Source organism: Hippocampus zosterae, chromosome 1 (assembly GCF_025434085.1).
Source record: "Hippocampus zosterae strain Florida chromosome 1, ASM2543408v3, whole genome shotgun sequence".
Classification (NCBI taxonomy): Eukaryota; Metazoa; Chordata; class Actinopteri; order Syngnathiformes; family Syngnathidae; genus Hippocampus; species Hippocampus zosterae.
This window is the reverse complement of record NC_067451.1, coordinates 8,179,724-8,193,202: the sequence shown is the minus strand read 5'-3', so window position 1 is coordinate 8,193,202 and position 13,479 is coordinate 8,179,724. Positions and strand designations below refer to the sequence as shown.

General features: G+C 48.7%; 2 protein-coding genes across 2 annotated transcripts; one reads left to right on the top strand and one right to left on the bottom strand.

Annotated features, from left to right (window-relative positions):
* The first annotated feature begins 353 nt into the window (after nucleotides 1-353).
* Nucleotides 354-6,629, top strand: slc7a7 (solute carrier family 7 member 7). The gene is made up of 12 exons (XM_052081860.1): nucleotides 354-716; nucleotides 910-1,063; nucleotides 1,261-1,357; nucleotides 1,533-2,143; nucleotides 3,943-4,068; nucleotides 4,156-4,300; nucleotides 5,117-5,240; nucleotides 5,317-5,420; nucleotides 5,510-5,606; nucleotides 5,707-5,856; nucleotides 5,924-6,107; nucleotides 6,315-6,629. The coding sequence occupies exons 4-12, from the start codon at nucleotides 1,654-1,656 to the stop codon at nucleotides 6,386-6,388; spliced, it is 1,494 nt and encodes a 497-aa protein (XP_051937820.1). The 5' UTR covers nucleotides 354-716; nucleotides 910-1,063; nucleotides 1,261-1,357; nucleotides 1,533-1,653; the 3' UTR covers nucleotides 6,389-6,629.
* Nucleotides 6,630-6,631: 2 nt separating this feature from the next.
* Nucleotides 6,632-13,160, bottom strand: oxa1l (OXA1L mitochondrial inner membrane protein). The gene is made up of 11 exons (XM_052081873.1): nucleotides 13,010-13,160; nucleotides 11,695-11,826; nucleotides 11,550-11,618; nucleotides 11,259-11,478; nucleotides 10,905-11,048; nucleotides 10,240-10,325; nucleotides 9,980-10,144; nucleotides 9,803-9,907; nucleotides 9,546-9,708; nucleotides 8,038-8,118; nucleotides 6,632-6,832 (listed from the first exon to the last, which is right to left on the bottom strand). The coding sequence occupies exons 1-11, from the start codon at nucleotides 13,121-13,123 to the stop codon at nucleotides 6,720-6,722; spliced, it is 1,392 nt and encodes a 463-aa protein (XP_051937833.1). The 5' UTR covers nucleotides 13,124-13,160; the 3' UTR covers nucleotides 6,632-6,719.
* Nucleotides 13,161-13,479: the final 319 nt, after the last annotated feature.

Here is a 13,479-nt window from a genome sequence, read left to right as displayed (position 1 = left end):
TCAATGATTTTCTGCTCGACGGAAGAACGCACACAATTGACGCGTGTCGACTTTTTATGACGATCAATGGTAGAAAGTACACAATTGACGTGTGTCCACTTTTTGTGACATTTTGGTGTGCCGTGAGAGTTTTTGAGAGCTCAATATATGCGTCTTGGCTCATTTAAAGGTCCGGAAAGTCTGCTTTTCAATAAATCAGCGCGTTTCTAACGGCTGTCTCTTTTGAGGGACCACAAGAGGGCGCCATGTTCTCATTCAGTGGCGCAGCCCATAAAGAACGAGGCCAAATCATTCAGTTCAAAATTACGTCCAGAATATACTTGTCTGTGTATGTGTATTATTGGGAAGTGTAACTGTAACTTAACCTGTCGTTTTTCAGTGAAGAAAATGATAAACACCTAACGTTCTATTGAAGTGAGTAGCAGTATGAATTGTGTACAAGGATCCGTCCCTCCCCCCGTAGCCCATTATTTTCTCAGGTCTGCTGTAATCTCATTAAAGTCACTCAGGAGACACTAAAACAGTTAATTGTGACTACTCACCCCCCCACACACACACCCCGGCCCACCACACGCCTTTCCTCAGCAGAAAACACGAGTGCATAGAGGCTTAAGTGCACGAGGAAGAGGAAGCAGCAGAGGAAAAAGGACACAGCAGCTCAGCACATAGCAACGACACCGCACTTGTTTGAGCCATCTGCAAGGAAGCCGACAAAGGTACGCTTTCAATTTCATGTTTTTTTTCCCTTCTGGATAATTTGCTCATTGATCACCTTTTTTTCCGCACTCTCTGAATCCCCGCTATGAAAGTGACATGTATTTTTAGACGAGGAAATAAGTACCACATGAATCCAGAAAGCGATCAATGACAGGGATTGATCTCTTTGTTTCTCTGATTTAAAAAAAAAAGTCAAGGGAGAATCTAACCTTGAGTAGGGGGACACTTATCGGCACCTTCTTTGGACCTTGCTCCCCATGCGTATGCGGAGAGGCAGAGGCGACACTTGGATCACAAGCAAAAAAGACAAAGTCCTGGGCTGCGCCTCCTCTTGTACTCCTGAAAGGTAACGACAGCTTCTTCTCAACCGAAGCATCATAACGACACCTTCTCCTCTCTCAGGAATCTTTCCGGCTCCTCATTTGTCATTGTTGAAAGAATTATAATCAGTTGTAAAGAGCCGTGTTTTTACAATGTGCTTATTTTTGGCAATCTTCATTCATTCAGCGACTGGAAATACTAAGAACGAAAACAATATTTTAGATTGCAGGGCGAAGAACAGTGTGAGTCATCCTCAGGCTTCGTTTGTAGTTCCTGGTGCTGGTGGGGAAGGCTGCTGATAATGAACTTTGGAAAACATGTGAGTAGTCGGCATGCTGACACTGTGAAAGTGTTTACGATTTGAAAAGCACACCGCCAGCAGATGAACCTTCTGAGCAAAAAGAAAAAAAAAAGAAGAAAACCGAAAGGCCATTTGCGCTCCCCAACGGTTAAAAGCATTCCCTCATGTGAATTAGTTTTTTTTTTCTCCACAGATGGCAGGAGACCATCTCAGATAGCCGCAGACATTTTGGAGAGCCATTCGGCTTGGGCGGGTTCAGTTCCTAACCAGACGGCCGGATTAAAAAAAAAAAAAAGTGACTGAGAAAAACCAGGATGTCTTTTCGTCCGCTTCCAACAGAAGACCCCTCCAATAGCCGCCCCCCATCTCTCAAGGCCGAAGAATTCCAGGAGTCCATGAAGCTGAAAAAGGAGATCTCCCTCCTCAACGGGGTTTGCTTGATCGTGGGCAACATGATCGGCTCGGGCATCTTCGTGTCGCCCAAGGGTGTCCTCATCCACAGCGCCTCTTATGGTCTCTCACTGGTGGTGTGGACCGTCGGCGGCATCTTCTCCGTTTTCGGCGCGCTGTGCTACGCGGAGTTGGGGACCACCATCACCAAATCGGGGGCCTCCTACGCGTACATCCTGGAGGCTTTCGGGGGCTTCCTTGCCTTCATCCGACTGTGGACGTCGCTACTCATCATCGAGCCCACCGGCCAAGCCGTCATCGCCATCACCTTCTCCAACTACATGATGCAGCCCATTTTCCCCACCTGCATCGCGCCGTACGCGGCCAACCGGCTCCTGGCGGCCACTTGCATATGTAAGTAGACCTCCCCCCCCTCCCCCCATCCACATCATTACACAGAAGTGAAACCGCATTGGAAGAAGGAAGTCTGCTGCGGGACTTTACGTTCCTGTTTAAAAATCCTGGTACCAGTCACGCTCTTTACTTTTTTTTTTTTTTTTTTTGCCGTGGAAACAGCAAGAAACTTCCTCGGTGCACAGCTGACCTTTCCAAGGCGACACAAAAGAGCAGCGCTGACTAATTGACCAAAGTGTTGAGAAACACACGTGAGATACTCACTAAGCAAAAATGTGCCGACGCTTGGGCAACCGGAGACCTAGACAACCGAGGGCCCCAGACGCTAAGCCAGAACTTGTTGCGGAAGTCTCACAAATAACCTTTGACATGACATTCTAGGCAAAGAGCGGCCCTTTCTTTTTTTAAATCACACACACACGAGCATAGAGAATGATAAGGAGAGCTGATAGCTGCAAGTTAAAGTCCTTCCCAAGATGAGACTCTGACCCCAACGGCGCAAAACCAACACCACAGTCTTGTCTTCCAAGTAGCTCTAAAATGTCCCCCTTCAGCCAGGTGACCTAATTTATTCCAAGTCGGCGTGCTAAACACGCTGATGAGACGCCAGTGGTAGTACGACATCATATAATTGCTTCATGCCACTTTGGTGGGATTCTCAGGGCCCACTTTGTCCCAGTTATTTATTTATTTATTCATCTTCCTAACCGCTTGATCCTCACTAGGGTTGCGGGGGTTGCTGGAGCCTATCCCAGCTGTCTTCGGGCAGTAGGCAGGGGACACCCTGAATCGGTTGCCTGCCAATCGCAGGGCACACAGAGACGAACAACCATTCGCACTCACACTCACACCTAGGGACAATTTAGAGTGTTCAATCAGCCTGCCATGCATATTTTTGGAATGTGGGAGGAAACCGGAGCACCCGGAGAAAACCCACGCAGGACCGGGGAGAACATGCAAACTCCACACAGGGAGGCCGGAGCTGGAATCGAACCCGGTACCTCTGCACTGTGAAGCCCACGTGCTAACCACTGGACTACCGGGCCGCCTTATTTATTTATTTTTGGCCAAATAAATGGAAAGTGAAAATATTCATAGATTGGACAGATGACCAAAAAAAAAAAAAGTCTCAAAAAGACATTTTGAAGTGGCTATTTTTAACACGGCATGCCCATCCGGCTCACTTTCCAAAGGTGTCGTCGTCCGAGGGCCAGAGCTGGAATACGAGACATAAGAAAGCAACGTGGCCAATCGCGAGTCCCAAAAAAAGTCATCACAAGTGTGAATAAAATGCTAAACTAACAGAACAGCTTCCCAGCAGCATGTGCATCTCCCGTCCTCTGAAATGTGCAATCCGAGCGCTTATCTTTTCTTTTCTCTCGCCACACGCTTCTCGGACGACCTCGGCGTGGCCCTTTGTTGTCTTTGAGCCTCCTTCCTGCCGAGTTCAAACTTATTTTGATCCCGGGAGCTGTCAATAGTGCCGCATAATGATAGCGTTGGCGTGGAGCTTTGGTGGCCAGCGCGCAGCAAAGAAGGCGCAAGTGCGTTTTTTGGTCTCTCAGGAGGGTGGCCGAGGACCGGGAGAACAACAAGGTGTTGAATGCTTGTGCTGCGCTCTGCTGTTTCATGTCCGCTCCGGTCAGCGGCGCGGCGTTCTACGACACTGAAGCGCAGCGCAAACGTTAGCAAGCGTGGATTATTATGGAGGGGTTTGAGGGCGTGCATGCGTGGTGTCAGAATGTTGTGTTGAAAAAGCATTTTGTGTCGTCCCCCCCCCCCCCCCTCTCCCCCTGCAGGTTTATTAACCTTCGTCAACTGCGCCTATGTAAAATGGGGAACCAGAGTGCAGGACTTCTTCACCTACGTCAAAGTCATCGCCCTGATTGCGGTCATCATCACAGGCCTGGTTAAAATCATGCAAGGTTCTTTCATCGATGAATGACGCTCAGTCGTGCCGGTTGATCGTCAACATGGTGGTCATCAAGGCTGATTTTTGTGCGTTTCGCTAGGTCACACGCAGAACTTTGAGGGCCTCTTTGAGGGCTCATCTCAGGATCCCGGCGACATCGCTTTGGCTCTTTACTCGGCTTTGTTCTCTTACTCCGGATGGGACACGCTCAACTTTGTCACAGAGGAGATCAAGAACCCAGAAAGGTACATGTAGAAATACTTCAACATGAGTCGAATCGGGGGCGGCCCGGCGGTCTAGTGGTTAGCGCGTCCACCTCACAGTGTAGAGGTTCAATTCCAGCTCCGGCCTCCCTGTATGGAGTTTGCATGTTCTCCCCGTGTGCCTGCGTGGGTTTTCTCTGGGTACTCCCGTCTCCTCCCTCATTCCAAAGACATGCATGGCAGGCTGATTGAAAACTCGAAATTGTCGCTTGTTATGAGCGTGGGCGCGGATGGTTATTCGTCTGTGTGTGCCCTGCGATTGGCTGGCTACTGGTTCAGGGTGTCCCCCGCCTACTGCCCGAAGACAGCTGGGATAGGTTCCAGCACCCCCCGCGACCCTTGTGAGGATAAGGCGGTTCGGAAAATGGATGGATGGATGGATGGATGGAGTCGAATCGGAGAGTTGTTGAGATTTAAAAATGACAACGTAGCAGCCAGGCAGAGGATCCAAAAGAGCATGCTGGCTTGTAAGAAGAAGAACCTAAAAGTCATGTGGTTGGAGGAAGAGCTTCCGGAGATGTTTGCAGAGGGATCAACTTGAGTAGCAAAGCAGACTTGGCTTTCATCCAAACAACAGTAAAAATGTTGCACAAATAGCACATCCCCGAGAGAAGACCCCTGGGGAACGCCGGAGGAAATTCAAAATGAACTCAGCTTCCGTGTTCATAAATGTTCATCAAAAATGGCAATTGAGGTGAAAGGTGGTGTGATACTGATGGAGGAAGAGGAGCGAGTCTTCCTCCCCCTCACCCCAGCACCCCTCCATTAAATGACCTGATCCGTGTTGCTTGGTTGCAGGAATCTGCCGCTGGCCATCGCCATTTCCATGCCCATCGTGACGGTCATCTACATTTTGACTAATGTGGCCTACTACACCATCCTGCCCATGAACGCCATTTTGGACAGCGACGCCGTCGCCGTGGTGAGTGAGGAATCTCCGCCTTTGCGGAAGAATCTCGGTCGTCATCCTCACGGTTGTGTCACATGTCCACCCGCAGACGTTTGCAGACCAGGTGTTTGGCGTGATGAACTGGACCATTCCCTTGGCGGTTGCTCTGTCCTGCTTTGGAGGACTCAACGCCTCCATCCTGGCGTCCTCCAGGTGAGTGCGGAGAATGCGGCTCACCGTCCCGCCGTCCATTCCTGTGGCCCCGCCCCATCATCCATTTTGTTGTTGTTGTGTGTATGAAGGCTGTTCTTCGTGGGCTCCAGAGAAGGCCACCTGCCTGACTACCTGTGTATGATCCATGTGCACCGCTACACGCCCATCCCGGCCCTCCTCTTCAATGTTCGTCACTTCACACACACACACACACACACACATTGGCCCTTCTTCGCTGCATTCAAACAATATCTCTGCGCCTCTTCCGCTTTCTTCTGCCGTGCAGGGCGTCATGGCGCTCATCTACTTGTGCGTGGAGGACGTCTTCAGGCTCATCAACTACTACAGCTTCAGCTACTGGTTCTTTGTGGGGCTTTCCATTCTGGGGCAACTGTACCTGCGCTGGAAGCAGCCGGACAGGAAGAGGCCGCTGAAAGTAGGAAAGAGTTTAAAAGGCTGCGCCGAAGGCCGTCCCAACCCTAACCGCCGTTGTTCCCTTGCAGCTCAGCCTGGTCTATCCCGTCATATTCTGCCTCCTCACCGTCTTCCTGGTCGTGGTGCCCCTGTACAGTGACACAGTCAACTCCTTGATCGGCATCGGCATCGCACTGTCCGGCGTGCCCGTTTACTTCCTGTGCTGCTACACTCCAGCCCACAAGAGGCCAATGTGGTTACGGAGGATCATTGGTAAGCTAATACAACCGCAAACCTCGAACTATCCCCAATATCAGTCCAAGCACAGTTTTGACTTTATCCTGCTACGCGACTTAACAGCGCCCAGGAACCCATCCAAGGTTTCCAAAATGTTGCCTTTTTCCACAGCGGAACGAGAACCCCCTTTCACAATATGGTGTGCCTCTAACCCAGCTGCCGTATGTGTCCCATGTTTTTCAGCTCAGTCCGGAGTACTCATACAGAAGGTGTGCTTCTCAGTTTTAACAGAACTGGACATTGATCATGAGGATTGAATCCGCACGCACCAACACAAACAGGGGGCACACGCGCGTACACACGCACACACCTCGACTGGTGAAGGTTAGTTTTCGAGCTTTTTTTTCCCTCGAGATTTTTATGTGTGGCACTACATGACTTGAAAGATCTATTTTTGGAAATGGACTGCTTCTTTGAAATGACAATTATGATACTGTATGTCTCTCCAACATTGAGAGTGATGGTGGGGCTATTTATAATAAAAATGCTGACAAAAGGGGTTTGTGTCAAGTGCTTTTCCATTTTAATGCCAAAAGGAAAATCATCCGCGTTGACAACATTTAGCAATAAATATGTACACTACGCACTTCATTCCATGATGTCCTTCCATGGTCTTGTCTTGCTTGTGGCCTTCTTATCTTTGCTGGATGGCGTTGGGGTCTGCTGCAGAGGATTGTGGGTAAATGTCTGCCTCAGTGGACCTGAGAACGGAAGAAGAAGAAAAAAAAAATTACAGAAGTACACAAAAAGGAAATTTTCAGGCAAAAAATGATCATCTCAATTATTTGGATCAGTACTGTAATCACGGCTGGTGATCATAATTGTTCATTTAATTCACGGAACACCTGTATTTTTTTATGGAACTATTTTCAACAAACAATACGCAGTTTTCAAAACATTTAAATTTAACTAATGGTCCTTGGCTGATGACTACTAGTTAAAGGACAGCAGCGTTTGCATTTTAAAATGTAAATAGCAAAGATGAAAAGGTCATTTCATGGTGGCAGCCAAAAATCTTAATATGATTAAAAGTTTGCTAAATTGTCCAGCTCTACAAAACAAAACCACGAGTGACGTCCCACAAGCAAAAGCTTGAGGTCCATATCACTTCAATCACATACAAGACCTGACGCCTGTCAGCGAAGGGGAATCAAGCACTTACTAGCTTGCATCTTACTCGTCTTTGCAAAGCCTAACATGGTGTTAGAGGGAAGGAAAAAAAAAAAAACCTCACCCGCAATCAATGACAAACTCCGCTCACTCATCTTGACAAAACAAGAAGGACAGTTTGGCAACAAAATGAGGATTCTTTTGTTTTCGGCTCAGCCGCCTCTGCACCAGAGACAAATCTGCAACTCTAGCTGCTGAATTTATCGGTATGATACTATTCATCTATTTGTTCATATGTGGAAAGTGCAAAGGAGAAGATCCAAGGCTGATACCTAAGCAATTAATTACATTTGATTTATAATATACAACATAGCGCCTTTTAAGACACCCAAGGAAGCTTAGATGTACATGCATACATGCATGCCTATTCAGTCTCTCGTATTTTTTGTCTCCTTTCTCTTGCTTTGGAAAATGAACCGCAAAATGACAGCAGACACATCACCGGAAAATCAAACAGTTGTGACCGGCTGACGGGACCCTGCGGCAGCAATTCAATGATCTTCCACTAGATGGCACAATTACGCTACGCATCCCCCGCCAACCTCTTTTGCCATTCACACAACAAAAAAGATTTTAGCAAGCCACGTGCAAAACAAGACTGAGTCCATTTCTCGATACGTTGAGTGGTTGGCGAATAATACAAGCATTTTTTTATAAGTGAACAAAGGAATGCATCTATTTTCCACTTCCTCTCCTGGTGAAATGCCAAGACAGCGTTAGGGCATGGGGCACTTACCTTTGGCGGCAAGGTCCAGATGATTTTTGATGCGTCTGTCTCGCTCTTCCAGCTGCTGAGCGAGCTGTGCGTTCTTCCATCCTGGATGAGAAAACGAGCTCGACATCAGACGTCTGACATATCCCCCCTCCACCCCCCGCCCATGAAGTGAGAAGCTTATTTTGACAAAGTAATGAGTACAAAATCCACATCTGGTTTCAATGATCTATCCAGCCATCATCTTCTGCTTATCCAGGGTCGCGTCGCCGGGGGCAGTGCCTAAAGCACGGAAGCCCAGACTTCCCTCTAACCAACCATGGAGGGATCTGAGGCGTGTGGGAGACGCAAGCCGTTTCTCAATAGCAAGAATGCAGAGTGTGGTCTTGTCAACTTGGCGACGATGGTTTTCCAAAGAATACTCGTCTCTATTTTCTTAGAAGCTGTGTGTACTTGTGAACCCCTTGCACCCTCCTTCAAAATAAAAAATGGACAAACATGAGTCCCTTCCTCAGTCATTTTGAGAGCCGCGTGAAATGTATCATGGGATATTTTCCCAGCCAAGTTACCAAACTTGCTTTAAACTGGTTAAAGAACAACATTCCACGCCATTGGTCCCCAAACTACGACCCGTGGGCCTAATGTGGCCCGCCTCTGCATTTTCCTAGGCTCCCTGAACAATACCAAAGATGTGTTTTTTACGTTTTTTTTGGGGGGGAGGGAGGGGGTTCCCCCCTCCAGGTCTGACCAGGTGATCGAGACTTGTAGATGCATAGAACATAACATTCTATTCCACCCTTCTGCAGTCTGTGCCCTATTCGGAACTCCTCTCTCCCAAAAATAAATAAATGAATAAATAAAATCTGCGATGTACTCTTGTCAAAAAAAAAAAAGGACCAATGGCGAAAAGATTAAGTAAAAGAAAAAAAATTGTGCCTGTCAAGAGCCCGGAAAAAGGTTAATACCTGGTTATGTGCGGCTTTTTGGAAAACAATAAATGTCGATGTCTCGACACCTCCTGCGATCATCGCACTTTTTGTTACAAACCGAACTCGACCCCTGTCAGAGAAGGGAAAAGTTATTTGGCCCTCACAGGAAAAGATTTGGGGACCCCTGTTCCATGCAGTCTTGGTTTATGTGTACTTTCAATTGGGACACGACCACACGCCTGATGTCATCACACAAGGTCATCGGGACATTAGAACGGACAGGAACGCCAATCGAGTAACAACTATAGACTCTGCGGCGTGTCTTTGGTCATCCCCAGAACTGACATGCCCGAAACACCTCACCAGAGAGCCGTCCAGGAGGCATCCTAGAACCAGATGCCCGAGCCACCTCATCTGGCTGCTATCACTGAGGAGGAGTATTGGCTGTTATCCTCCGATAAACAGCAGTCGAGAAGGCCACAAGGTCTTAAACTACATCACGACATGTCGTGCATCAATGGCAGTTTGCGATACGAGTCAATTAAGCTTCGTCACGGATCCAATTTGCGGGAGCCGTAAAGCCAACGCCGCATTTCAACTGACCTTTCTTCATGCTGTCGATGAAGCCGTCGGTTTGAGGCAGGTCCGAAGCCGGGTGATTGATCCTCTCCGGGATGCGCAGCTTGTCACGGACCACCGGGTGTTTGAGCAGCGCCACTTGAGCCAAGGAGAAGCAGTTGGAGGTGAACCAGTAGGTGAACACGGCCTGAGGACACAGCGGAGGGAGGGTTGGCCCTTCATTTTTCCCTGCCCGGGTGCAAGGACAACAAAGGAGACGGCGGCGATGACGAAAAACGCACCGTGGGGAAGTTGATGGTGAGTGGGAGGATGACGAAGGGCATGATCCGGAACACGGTCTTCATGGCGCGCAGGTTGGGGTTATCCACGCCTGACTCGGCTCCCAGCTAAAAGCGAAATAGTGGTGACAAAGTTGGGCGTGACAACTCGAAATGTTGATGCACATGAGGGACTCACACCTCCAGGATGAAGAACATGGTTCCCGTTACGGCCAGAGGCAAGATGTAGAAGGGATCGGCCGCCGTCAGATCCGGAAACCACAGCGTGCCTCCTGTCTGCATGCTAGGCACCGGCAAGTACGCCATCTTCCTCAGCGCCATGAAGAAGGAGATGAAGATGGGTGCCTTGGGAGGTGGACAGACATCAGTCAGACAGGAAAAAAAAAACAACACAATCTCCAGATAGTGGCAAATACAAACGTTTCCAGACAGATACCGACTTGCACCAGAGGGATCAGAAAGCCGCGGATGGGGTTGACGTCGTGCTTCTTCTGGAACAACGTGAGGTCGCTGTAGGCTTTGGCAACTGCAAAGGAGAACGTCAGAGCATTTGGAATTCGACTCAGCATGACTTCGATTTGTTCTTGGTTTTACTGTTTGGTGCTTTCTACCGTCTTCATTACCGATTTGTTTTGCTGTTTATTCATTCATTCATTTTTCATTCATCTTCCGAGCCGCTTGATCCTCACTAGGGTCGCGGGGGGTGCTGGAGCCTATACCAGCTGTCTTCGGGCAGTAGGCGGGGGACACCCTGGATTGGTTGCCAGCCAATATCAGGGCACACAGAGACGAACACCCATCCACGCTCACACTCACACCTAGGGACAATTTAGAGTGTTCAATCAGCCTGCCATGCATGTTTTTGGAATGTGGGAGAAAACCGGAGTACCCGGAGAAAACCCACGCAGGCCCGGGGAGAACATGCAAACTCCACACAGGGAGGCCGGAGCTGGAATCGAACCCGGTACCTCTGCACTGTGAAGCTGACGTGCTAACCACTGGACTACCGGGCTATACGTTAAATTGCTCCATGTATGCAGCGGTGGCAGTTTGAAAGTGCTCGAGAAATACAGTTGAGAGCGAACGGGACGGGAGCGGAATTTACATTCAAATTTGTTGCCGCTCTGTTTGGCCTCGGTCATCCTGCTGTTGAGGCGGGTCATCTCGGGCATGACGTTGTTGAGTTTGGCCGCCTCCCGCTGGCCCTTCACGATGACGGGAAAGACGGCCAGGCGAGCCACCACAGTCCCTGGCGACACACAAACAGTCCACCTTGATTCAATCACGGAACCGTCCCAGGTTTTTGCCTGTGACTTTTCAAAACGATTCATTTTTCAAACCTTCAAGGGCTTGGCTGCCAGCTCCACTAAATTTCTAATTGTACCTGCCTAACTCCCGACAAGTGTGTTCTCAAAGATGCGATTTGCTAGTTGCTTTTCTTGATGTTGCGGTTGCTTACCGACAACAATGGCTGCCCACCATGGCAGGCCCACGTCCATGTGCATGAACTCTAGCAGGTTCTGGATGACACCCACCGGAGTGTGGCCAGCCAAGCCCAGCTCGACCAGACGGGCTTCCGGATCGGCAGCCTGGAGGACCTCCGCCGCGTCAGAAACTGACTGCGTCAAGCACGGGACGGGTGCGTCTCCCGTCGTCAGGGAAACAGGCCCAGGAGGGACCTGGAAGCACCCACCACGTATAAGGTGACATTTTGGCAAGTTCGTCTCACTTTTGCTGTTGTTCTATCCACCTGATCGGGAATGGCTTGCTGAAGGACCCTGGCGCTGTTGGCCACCACGGGACTGCCCGTACTCAGCATCTGGGTTTGAAAGAAAAAAAAAGTCACTCAATGTCAATGCTGATGACTGCTTATGAGTTTCAATTTGCCAACAGACCTGGGTGCTGTTGTGTCTCACGCCCATCCAGAGGAGCTTCTCACGGCGCCGCCTGCACAGCACTGATGGGGTGCCAGCGGCCCAACCGTTCAAGTCAAATGCCGTGTGCACATGAGACCTTTGGAGCCAGCACTAGTTTGGTGAGAGGAAGAGCAACAGGCTAAAGTAAGAAGCATGTCGGTTGGGGTGAGAAATTGGCAAACTGAATGCAAATTATATGGGCAAACTCTTGAGAATGAAGATGCTCTGCAGGCAGGATTCAAGAAGGGAGTCGGACCGGTTCGGGTGTGAGGGATAGGGCTTACAACTTCAATTGAAAACCATTCAATTATTTTCAATTGAGAATGCAGAAAATGCACCAAAAATAGCTACTGGTTTGGTTCATCACATGATCAAAAATGTTGATCGTTGTTTTCCATAGCAAAAGCAATTTTTTAACTTTTGATTCTATACAAGTCAGCACGGTGGTAGACTGGTTAACACGCTGGCCTCGGGGTTAAATTCACGATCCGGCCTTCCTGTGTGAAGTTTGCATGTTCTCCCCCTGCCTGCGTGGGTTTTCTCCGGGTACTCAGGGTTCCTCCCACATTCCAAAAACATGCATGGCAGGTTATTTATTCATTCATCTTCCGAACCGCTTGATCCTCACTAGGGTCGCGGGGGTTGGTGGAGCCTATCCCAGCTGTCTCCGGGCAGTAGGCGGGGGACACCCTGAATCGGTTGCCAGCCAATCACAGGGCACACAGAGACGAACAACCATCCACGCTCACACTCACACCTAGGGACAATTTAGAGTGCTCAATCAGCCTGGCACGCATGTTTTTGGAATGTGGGAGGAAACCGGAGCACCTGGAGAAAACCCACGCAGACCCGGGGAGAACATGCAAACTCCACACAGGGAGGCCGGAGCTGGAATCAAACCCGGTACCTCTGCACTGTGAAGCCAACGTGCTAACCACTGGACTACCGGGCCGCGCATGGCAGGTTAATAGAACACTTTTTTGGAACACTCTATAAACTGTCCCGAAGTGTGGGCATTTTTTACAGTTCAGTATCAAGGGTTAGGGTTACATTTCACGTTATAACGTACTACATGTACCGCAAGACAATACATCTTTATTGAAATAGCGCATTCACAACAGTTGCGGCTGTAATGTGATGACGACCGGATAAATTCATACGAATTCTTGAGTGTGGTTGACAAAATCTGACATTCTTGTCAAAGTCACAGTCAGCCTGACGGACAGTGATGCGAGCTTATCATGATCGCGTCGGGAATGAAGCGACATTAAGTTGAAGAGCGAGGGAAACATACGTGCTTCCAAATGTCCGAGCAACGTAGCCTGCCCGCGTTGGGTTTCGGACTTTGTGCGAAGACGAAGCGTCCCGCGAGACAAGCTGGAGTCAAGCCGTTTCTGATGGCCGCCATCTTACTACAGGAAATGACATACTACGGAGTCCGAGAAAAAAAAGGAGCACAGTATTTGGTAAGCGTTTTGGAATGACAAATACCTAATGTTGGGATGGAATTTCTCGAGAATACATCTATCAAAGTTATCTTCTTTGCTATCATTAGTGAAAAAAAATCCCAATAAATATAATCCAATATAATCAATATTTAACCTGATTTTTCACATTAACGACAGTTGGAAAACATACTTAGGGAACATTGCTGACCCTATCGTAAAAAATAGGGGGAAAAAAGGAAACACAATTAAAAATGGATAAGGCAGATTTACATTGTGGACATGCAAATTACTTTTAACAATAACTCAGTCTTCTTAT